At 40.4% G+C, this 11,241-nt stretch overlaps 1 protein-coding gene across 1 annotated transcript in view; it reads left to right on the forward strand.

The window, feature by feature from the left end:
* Nucleotides 1-2,322, forward strand: part of Sugt1 (SGT1 homolog, MIS12 kinetochore complex assembly cochaperone) — a 37,543-nt gene extending 35,221 nt beyond the window's left edge. The window contains exon 13 of the mRNA XM_051160881.1: nucleotides 2,197-2,322. Within this exon, the coding sequence (XP_051016838.1) occupies nucleotides 2,197-2,298 (102 nt within the window). The 3' untranslated portion in view covers nucleotides 2,299-2,322. The remainder of the gene's footprint in view (nucleotides 1-2,196) is intronic.
* The last annotated feature ends 8,919 nt before the right edge of the window (nucleotides 2,323-11,241 follow it).

Genomic DNA, 11,241 nt, shown 5'->3' on the forward strand with positions numbered 1-11,241 from the left:
GAGGAATATATGCCTGGACCTTCTAATGATAGCAAGGGATATTTATGTTGGTAAAATATAGTCCATGCCTATGAAGAACTCAGTTTTTTAGTTCTGGTCAATAATAAGAAGCAGACTTATGGAGTCAAACTTTTTTTGTTGTTTGTTGTTTTTTGAGACAGGGGTTCTCTGTGTAGCCTTGGTTGTCCTGGACTCGATTTCAGAGACCAGGCTGACCTCAAACTCACAGAGATCAACCTGCCCTTGCCTTCTTGGTGTGCACCACTGCTTGGAGTCAAATTCTTAAAGAGGACGTGATGGTAATCCAGCAATGGGGATGCTGAGACAGGAGGGTTGTGAGTTCAGGTCTGTCTGAGCTATATAGCAAGACCCTGTCTCGAAAACAAGGAAAGGAAAAGAGGCAATCATTAAACTGCAAAGGTGACGTGTATATGAATGTTTACATAGAAGATAGGTTGTGTGGGAGTACAGCCTGGTAATTAAGAGCCTTGAGAAAGCTGCGTGGCAAAGTGGCCAAACATGATCATCTGAGGTAAATTCCTGTGGTGGAGGGAAAGAGCTGACTTCTACATCTGTGCTGTGGCATGTCCATACACATATGTACATGCACATACACTAACTAGATGTAATTTAAAAATAAGAGTCAAAGCCCACCAGGAGGTGCTGACATTCATGTTTGGAAGATAAGTAAAGATTTAAAAGCTGAGGTGGAGAATAGCACCCCAAGCAAAGGAACTCAAGGGAGTTTTGCAGAAGGCATTGGTTATGCTGAGGTTCCAGTTCAGTAAGTTGTTTCTTTAGAAGTATGAACCTTAGCCTTTAACAGCCAAGCTGGCTCTCCATCCAAATCATTAGTAATACAGCTATGTATTGCTTAACACTTGGCCACGTTTTGAGAAATGTGTTGGCTGGGTGATTTTCATTATTAGGCAACACCACTGAGTATGTTTATGCATCTGGGTAGTATACTATTGAACCCAGGGTTCGCACAGCTAGGTATGGCATATGCCGTCATATTGACTTACATCTGTAGCCTGATGTGCCTTTTCAATGTCGTCAAGAGTTTTGATGTATAGAAAATGTTTGAGGCTGCAGCAAGTATAACAGTATTACAGTAGACTTTTTTTGGTAAGTGGAGAAGCATATTCTAAAATTGCAAAAAAAAAAAAATTCTAGTTTAGCTGGGTGTGGTGGTTCACGCCTTTAATCTCAGCACTCAGGAGGCAGAGGCAGGCGGATCAGATGTGAGTTCGAGGCCAGCCTGGTCTACAAAGCGAGTCCAGGACAGACAAGACTACACAGAGAAACCCTGTCTCGAAAAACAAAACAAACAAAAAACCAAAAAAAAATCTAGCTTAGTAAATACTCAGACTAATACTTGTTGTCACATATTACGCATTGTATTTAATTGTATGAGCTGTTCTTTTATATGGCTAGCAGTTCAATGTGTTTGATTATACCAGCATCACCATAGACACTAGAGTTCTGTGTTGTATTATGGATATTATCAATGGGTACAATATCAGTAGGCAGCCAGAATTCTTCAGCTGTGTATTGGAATCCTATGACATCCCTATTGTAAGTCCAATCATTGTTGACCAAAACATTTTAAAGCAGTGTATGGCTCCATGCACATGCTAGGATTCTTGGCATTATAAGTAGATAACCAGGTCATAGGATGTTGACTTTGTGTACCTCTGTGTGCCTTAACAAAAAAAATAAAATAAAATTCAGAGTACACTAGAGTATGTCTGGCATAGAGGAAACATTAAGTGTATATCCGTAAAAGTTCTATTTAAGCAGTATATAAAGTTTATTTTGTCTGGCTTTTACTGCATTCAGCAAAATAAGATTATGTCATTTGGAGGGGAAGAAGTTTTTTTTTTCCCCCAGGGGGAAGGAATTTTATTTTTTCATCTGAAGGTGAATTTTCCATATGATGCCTCTACCAGTAGCTGAATGCATGGCCCTTAATATTGGCAGCATGTGTATACGTGGTTTCCTACCTAATTATTCTAGGTCTTTTCTCAGGTGTCTTTTAACTTGTTAATCTCTATGGAAAGCCCAAGATTAAATCAAAACGTTGAGTTTATATTGAGTTATTTTTAGTAGCCTATATTTGGTCCATTTTAAGGAACATATTGTATTTTGATATATAATACAGGAATCAACTTGTTTTGTTTCTTTTCATTGCAGATGGAGTCTGGTGGTACAGTCTTGAGTACCAACTGGTCTGATGTAGGTAAAAGAAAAGTTGAAATCAACCCTCCTGATGATATGGAATGGAAACAGTACTAAATAAATCAGTTTGCTATCACTGTACTGTGTTTGTTCACCAGTGCCCGTGTGTGCGTTATCACACTCTTGAGTTTTAGACAGTATCTTTTTGAAAGAGTAAACCTCTTTGCCTTTTTGTGCTTCAGAAATGATTTTCCTGAAAGTATTCTAAAGAGTGACGATCACATCTTATCATTTCTGTCCTTAAGGATTTCACGTTTCCTGAAACCGAATGAAATGCCGTTTGCTCCTAGATAGATCAGCTCTGTCTAGTTATGAAGTGGAGAAATCTTAAATGACATCTTGGATAATTGCCTTATTTTTGGTGCAGTGTTCTGTTAATAATTTATTAGGCCTGGCAACTTTTGTGGGCATAAATTTTTCAACGTCAGTGTTGTATATACATTTCAGAGCTGCTTTTCAATGATAGTTGTAAATTTTTCTATGAAAGCTGGTTTATTTACTTTTAAGCTTTTACTGAGATTCTTGAAAAATTACTGCAGAGAATGCTGTCGTTTAATTTTTAGGAAAAGTATCTGTAATTGCAGTGAGATTTTGGTGAATAAAACAGATTCTTGAGTTTAACATCACACAGGCTTAATTCTCTACTGGTAATCTGAAGCCAAGGCCAAGAAGGTCCTAGGAAAGAAACTCCGCTGCTTACACCTTGGCTGCCGTTTCTGGCTTCAGTACTTTGATTTTTAGCTACTTCAAGAGCAAATCAGTATGCATATATTTAGTATTTTGTGCCTGAAATCTGTAGATACTTATAGGGTAACAAGAGTGGAAAGATGTTATTAATTTCAGAGTTTATAATATAGCTGAGAGAAGGCTAACATTCAGGAAAAAGTTATGGAGTGGTTAGACGCTGTACTAAAGAATAATTTACCCTTTTTGCTTGTTTGTTTTGTTTTCTTGTGTGTGTATGTTGGGGGGTGGCTTCAAGACAGGGTTTCTCTGTGTAGCCTTGGCTGTCCTAGACTTGCTTTGCAGACCAGGCTGACCTCAACTCACAGAGATCCACCTGCCTCTGCCTCTGTGCTGGGATTACAGGTGGGCACCTAGTTTATTCTTTATAACAAACCAAAACATGCATTCTATGACTATAGTTCTTTCTGGTCTGTAATAATGCATACATCATGCGAAACTTGTAGATTCAACTTCATTGTCTCAGTTTTTATAGGGCTCAGTGGTGGGCCTGTGTTCTGTTAGGTGTCACTGATATTTTGTGGTGAAGTAGTCCCTTGTGCCCTCAGAGCTGATGGTGAAGTGAGGGAGAAACATGTTGGCAAGCATTTTGGCTGTAAAAAGGGTAGGAATTTAGCTCCTTTTTTCCTCTTAACCCTTCAGTATGACATACATATTAGGTACTTCATACACTTACAGCGATCGGTTCCAGACCCTTTGTTAACAGCTTGTGGAAGCACACTGGAGCTCAGGGGAGGCTGGCTCTGAATTCCTGATGCTCCTGTCTCATCTTCCAGTGACTGCCAAGTGCTGGGTACTGGCATTACAGGTTCATACCACCGTGATTAGCTTAATCTTTTTATTAGTGTTGTCCATGCTGAGGTTCGGGTTTTATTTTATTTTTGTTTTTGTTTTTGTTTGCCCATATAAGCTGCTGGGCACTATAGTACTTGAGCATTAAAGGGAAAGGAGAAATTGACTTCTTGCTAGAGTGGACTTTGGGGATTCCCTAAGGGAAGAGAGGCTTGCTACAGAGGCAATACAGCCAGGACACCTCCAGCACTGCACAAGAATCTGAAGCCCAAATCTCTCTCACTTTATGATTCTCTCTCTCTCTCTCTCTCTCTGTTTTTTTTCGACACAGGGTTTCTCTTTGTAGCCCTGGCTGCCCTGCAACTCACTCTGTAGACCAGGCTGGCTTTGAACTCACAAAGATTCACCTGCCTCTGCCTCCCTAGTATTGAGATTAAAGATGTATGCCGCCACCGCTACCACCACCACCACGACCACCACCTCCACCACCACCACCTCCACCACAACCACCACCACCACCACCACCACCACCACCACCACCACCACAACCACCACCACCACCACCACCACCACCACCACCACCTCCACCACCACCACCACCACCACCATCACCACACCACCACCACCTCCACCACCACCACCACCACCACCTCCACCGCCGCCACCTCCACCGCCGCCACCACCACCACCACTCATAATTTTCAATAATTACGCCCCTGCCCTGCCACAAGATATTTTTATTTTATGTGTATGTGTGTTGCATATTATATGTGCAATATGTTTGTGTGTGTGCGTGCACCATACCCAGTGCAACAGAAACCAGAAGAGGGCAGAGATCCTCTGGAAATGGAGTTATAGACACTTGTGTGCTTCCATGCGGGTGCTGGTAACCAAACCTGGGTTCTCTGCAAGAACAGCAAGTGCTCTTAATGCCTGAGCTTCCCAGCCCCAGTTTTAAGCCTGTTCCTTTATTAGATAATATCTAGAATCTTAGAATTTGTTAAAAATTTATAAATACAAATGAATCATATTTTTACCATTCCACTTTAAGTTTTTTATCCCATTTTCCCATTTATTTTTAAAGCTATATTATGTAGAGATATGTATCAACTACATTTGCTTCACATTGTTGAGATTCAGGGTTTTTCTGGAGTAAATGGACTTCCTAATGTATGACTAAAAGCATTGTAAAATGTGCCTAACTACATTAGATGTGTCTGGCAAAGGAATTTTGAGAAATGGGCCAGACTTGCCCAAAAGTGCCCATTCCCAGAGTACTGCTTCTGTTTCCCCGTCTCAGATGATGGGAGCCTCTAAGTTTCTACAGAGTTCTAAATAAGCGTCTCTCACTGATGTCTTTTTTCTTTCTTTCTTTTTTCTGTGTTTGTGTTTTGAGACTTCTGTTTGTTTCTCAAGTTTTGCTTCTTTTAGTGTCTTAAATCAGTCGAAAATGTACTGTCACCAAGGTTGACCTGACCTTGAACTCCATCCTCCTCGTTTCTACCTTCTGAGTGGCATTACTGCATCTGATGCCTGCTTTCCCCCCTCTCTCTTTTTCTCTCTCAGAGCTTAGGGAATAAAGCACTATGGTGTTCTGAATTTTCTGATAAGCCTTGGGTTATTTGGAGAATACCTTTTGCTCTAAATCCTTCTAAAATATATTAGTCTAAAATGATAAACTAGAAAATATATTTGTGGTGAAGCGGTGTAGGGCTGAGTTAAGTTATGAGGACCAGGCAACACACAAATGATTTAGTGTGTGAAAAGATGTTCAGCTTTACAGATAATTTATACACTCGAGACAGTGGCTCAGGTGAACAGAATTTATGTTAAAGGTGGGGCTTAGTGGTAGAATGTATGCTGCTAATGTAAGATTTGGTCTTTCTTCCTCTCCTCTCCCAGATAGGATCTTGGTGTGTAGTACAGGCTAGCCTGCTATTAACATAGTCCAAGCTATCCTTGGCCTTATGGCAACCCTCCTGCCTTAGGATTTAGGAGTTCAAAGCCAGCCTGGCAAGTCTAAGAACTGGAGGTTGCCTGGCATGTTTGACATGCCGAGTCAGCTATGCAACTGAAACAGTGAGCAAATCTGGGAAATGAGGCCCATAGATTTCATATTACATATGTGCACTCACATGTGCACGTGTACAGACACAAGCATGCCTCCCAAGTATCAATACCAAAAAGTCTTGGGAATGACAGTAGACGTAACATGTAGCAGAGGTGGAATGAGAATTGGAATTTGTACATCTATCAGTAATTATAGTATAATTTCACTATACCGTGAATACCCTGATTGTATAGATATGAATAAATTTGTGTTATGGTGTATTTTCAGGAAATTCTGAATCTTCTTTTTGCTCTTTCTTTCTTATATATCAAATGACAAGTAATATCACATTATTGTAATCTTTGCTTACCATAGCAGTTGTTTTGCAGTGTAAGTACAGTTATAGCAGAATAAATACAGAGATGAAATTGGATTACACAGAATGGCTGGTTGTGAACAGGCCTGTAAGGATAAGTGTGGTATAGGATTTTATATTTAATGGTCTTGTTAAAACCAGATCAGCAGAGCACATTTTTATGGCCCATCTGCTATGACTAAAGGTAGTTTTGAAATCTCTCATTCCCTAAGCCATATATTTGCATTCCCTGCCTGTCAAGATGATGAGACAAAAGGAGAATAGATGGAGAATTTTAGAGCTAGAGTGGATCTTAAATAGTGTTTAGTCCAAACCTAGTGTTTACAGATGCCCCCACTCCCCCGCCACCCAGTGTTCTCATGGCCTTTTCTTCATAATGGTTCTTGAATCTTAATTCAACTAATCATCTAGTGACATCACAGCTTCTCAAAATACCAGGAGGCAGTTGGAATTATGATGTTAAGAAAGTGCTGTGCATAATATTTAGGGCTCACCTGGGAAGCTTAGAGGTTTTGTTTCTTTTTTTGAAAGTAGACTTTGTCTTCTCTCCTGAATATTTGAATCATTAGGCTCGGGATTGTCTAGTAGGCCGCAGTCTTCACGAACTGTTGATTTGGAAGCAGGTGACCGTGAGTGGCATTCAGAGCGCTTAGGAGCAAAGGAGAATGTAAAATTTTGAGGCTGTATTAGTCACCTTTAGGGCCTTCTGGCCGTTTCCAAAGAGTAAAGTATTGCTTTGAAAATGTTGATTTCTGTTAATTAACAAATTAAACACCAGGGCTGGGGGCTAGAAAGATGGTTCATGGAGTTAAGAACACTCACTGCTCTTGTGGAGGACCTGTGTTCAATTCCCAGCATGCACATGGCAGCTAACGACCACCTATAACTCCAGTTCCAGGGCATCCGTGCCCTCTTCTGGCTTCCCTGGGCATCAGGCATGCACGTAGTAAGTACACATACATACATTCAGGGAAACGCTCACATTAAGACAGGGCTAGGAAAAAAGTTATTGGCTGAACACTTGCCCTAGTGTGTCTGAGGCCTTGGATTCAATTTCCTGTGATATTAAGGATTTTCTGTTGTTTTTGTAAGGTCCCCTTAGGATGAAGTCTTAGAATCAGCGTCTGGCACTGCATGTGAAAGGAAACCTGCCATTGCAGTCACAGTGAAGCGCTGAGAACATGGGTTTGGGGAAGACACACATTTCACTGCCTTGTATTTAGATTGAGCAGTGACCACACACAGTGCCCCTCCTTCGTAAGGAGGCATTATTGGCAACTGAGATATTCTTAGTTAATGCCTATATCATGCAAAAGTACAGAGTGACTATTTTGATGTGTGAATGATGGTTGAGAGGTATTGATGTTAGTTTAATGGTATGGCTTCAAAAATGTTTATTTTCAGGCTTTAGTTATTACTGCGGTGTTTTCTAACCCCCAGTCAATCAATCAAAAGTCACAGACACCTGGGGTTGTATTTTAAAATAGCTTTGGTTCACCTGGGGCGGGGCAGATGTTTATCCTCTAAACTACCTTCCATATCTCCCAGTCTCTGTCCCGTGCCATCTGCTTCTAATAATTTGTGCTACCTCCCATTCATAATCCCAAAATACTAGCTAAAATTGTTCGTCTGGACCATGTCTTTCCTGTGGAACTTCTGAGTTCCTCCTTGGGCCAACATGGCTCTTTTCTGTGCCATGATGAGACTCCTCCTCCTTCCTCCTCTGGTCCTGTCGGCTTCTCTTTCCCAAGTTCCTCTCTGTCCCAAAAGCCCATGTACCTTCGCCACCCCTACTCACCTTCCTCCAGCCCTGCCCAGGTACTGGCTTTCTTTATTAGTCAAACTGGGAGGCAAGGTTAAACACCAATACTTGGGTTGCATGACCATCGGCAGTGAGAATCTCTGGGGGAAGCAATTAATAAATACACAGCACCAGAGCATATTCCAACAGAGTAGGCCAGTAGAGTGGTAGTGTACACCTTACAGAGAGCTGTGTGTGTATGTATGTATGTATGTATGTATGTAAGTATGTATGTATGTATATTAATAGTTACCTTAGTGACAGGAATGTATTTGTTGGTTTGTGTTTTGAGATAGGGTCTCTATGACAGGCTGGCCTCAAACTTGTAACAATCCTCCTGCCTTGGTCTCATAATGTGTGATTATAGACATTGCACCATGCCTGGTTTTGGGGATATGATTTTAGCTGAAAACAAACTGGCTACATTTAGCAACATTATGCCCTTCTAAAAGAAATTTCATGCTTGACTAATTGTTCCAGGTCTTTGGCTTGTCGATATAAGTCAAGCTCACTATAAAATAATAGGTAATCATGTACGCTAAGTAAGGATATAGGCTTTTGAAAATAAAATGCATAGCTATTAAATCCACAACATGGAATGTAGAAAAATAGGAAGTCACAATAGCCATGTTTCAAAAAAGTCAAGTAATTGCAAGTGAATTTGCACACAAATCAGTTCGAATGTACATATAGGTATTTCTTCCGGACTGCCTTGTTGCTTTTAGAAGTTCTGTAGCTATCCACAGAGGAGGGTAGAAGAAAAGTTCAGTTTCTTGGAGTTCCAAGTCCGTTGTTACTAATCGTGGTTGAACAGAACACTTACAAAGGAGCAGGCACAGAAGGGGAGCAGAAACAGGAAATGCCATTGCTTTTTAGTGAACCAGCAGCAACTGGGGCATAACCACTCATTGTTCCTAATTCAGTCTTAAAGGATTTTATGTGAAAAATGATGTATGTATGTTCCATGTGCATGCCTGGTGCCCATGAAAATCTGAAGAAAATGCCAAATCACCCCCTGGACCTGGGGTGACAGGATTGTCACTAGCTGCCGTGTGTGTGTTGGAAATCAAACCTGGGTCCTCTGCAAGGATAACAAGTGCTTTTCATTCCTGAGCCATGTCTCCAGTTCTTAAATTTGTTCTTGTTTGAGATAGGATCTCTCTTTGTAGCACTGGCTCTCCTGGAACTCTGTGTAGACCCAGTTGACCCTGAACTCAACAGAGGTGCATCTGCCTCTTGTCTCTGCCTCCAGTGCTAGGATTAAAAGTGTGCACCACCACCATTAGTTTGTAATTGGCATTTTCAATAGTAACCTACTTTAGCAAAATATAGGTATACTATTTCCGGTCCCATTACTAATTTTTGTTTTCTAGTGATAACATATAGTACCATACTAGAGAATAACACCTATATTTTTATGTAAAAACAATTAAAATCATAAAATGTCATTGACACAAATTTCTTGGAAAATAGTGGTAACTATGTGCTAAGTTTAACTGTACATGCACAAATCTAGCTATACATATGTTTATATATATCACATTAAATATTTAAAAACTGAATTAAATCCTTTTTAATATAAACAGTTAAATAAAACCTATGGTGGTGCATGCCTATTATCCCAGCACCTGGGAGGCAGAGGTAGGTGGATCGCTGTGAGTTCGAGGCTAGCCTGGTCTGCAAAGCGATTCCAGGACAGCCAAGGCTGCACAGAGAGACCCTGTCTCAGAAAACAACAACAACAAACCACTATGGTGATTCCCTCCAGTTAGTCAAGACTAACTTGTTCTGTAAATTTGATTCTAATACTAGATCTTTATTTCAAAATGAAATACACTTGCATATTCATGTAGAATATGAGCATGTATATCTATGTGTACACACACACACACACACACACACAACACACATTTTTAAAAAGAAGTTCAGCTTTCCTTCACAACCAAAGCACCCTGCATGCAAATGGTGTTTTTGTGATATGCGATCAAAACTAGCAATGCATGTAGGTTTTTGTCAGTTCCTTCCTACTCCCGGATAAATCAGTTACCTTTAAAAGTGTGGTCATTTCTATGAAGTACACATTGTTGAACTAATCAATATAGCCAGCTTATACAGAAACAAACCACTCAAAGCATTTGTGTTTTTGTAAAATGAAGATGTATTTCACTGTAATAAAACCTGATGTAAAATAAATGGTTGAGTGGATTGAATAATTTTTAGTGCATCTTTTCAACATTAGAATAATTTGAGGCAGTAGAAGAAATGTAGGGATGAAGATATGGCCACACAATTACGATTGAAACCTAGTAGTACATTTTGTTCATTTCCTTTGTGTCCGTTGACACCTACCATGTTTAGGACTTAGTTAGCCCACTGTTCTACTCTGGGTCCCATTAGGGCCGTGAAAACCAGCCTACAGTGTTCTACTGGTGGTGGTTTACACCTCCACTGAGAAATAAGTGTCTAGAATTTTAAGGCATCACCAACACAAGAATCTGTATACACTGATATGTCTTAAACAAAATTCAGTATAGCAAAAGTGAGCTGTATTTGTAGTTTGGGATGGGCCTATTTACAGGCAATGCAGGGTTAGTACAGAGTCATGGGGAGCTTTGGCTTTCCCTATGTCCTCTCAACTAAACGTTTTTCTCTCCTCACTTGACTCTTCTTTTTCAAAATAGAACTTAAATTTTTTTTTTCCCCTAGAGAACACTTTGGCTCTCCTGTCATCCACCCAAAGTTAATAGTTTTTTTTTTCAACTGTTGGTGTTCTTTGTTTTCAGTGACTTTATAACAATGATACATCATCTATAAAAAGTAAACAATTCACCTCTGTTTCCATCTACTTGTACTAGCATCTGGTAGAACTTTAAAAAGGGAACCTCTTGTAGCAGACAGCTTTCTGTTGTGATCTGTGCACCTTGCTAAGCTGCCCCATGACGTCTGGAATGTCCTCTGTTCTCTGGGAAGCTACCCAGGTGCTTCCCATAACAAAATCCAACCAGCCACCTCCTTACCTAGAATCTGATTGTTTCCCACCTCTGTATCAAGTCGACAAGTGAGATGTAGCTTCTGGTTGTTTTTCCATCTTGATATTTCTTGCCCAAGTGCTCCATTCTCAATGTGTCCCACTTAGTATCACACCTCTCTACCTTTCCCAATATATTCCCTCTGCCTGGAATACCCACGCTCACTTCACAGGCTAGCCCTTGCTTACATGAAACCTCCCAAGTAGGC

The sequence above is a fragment of the Acomys russatus genome, chromosome 18 (assembly GCF_903995435.1).
Source record: "Acomys russatus chromosome 18, mAcoRus1.1, whole genome shotgun sequence".
NCBI classification, from domain to species: domain Eukaryota; kingdom Metazoa; phylum Chordata; class Mammalia; order Rodentia; family Muridae; genus Acomys; species Acomys russatus.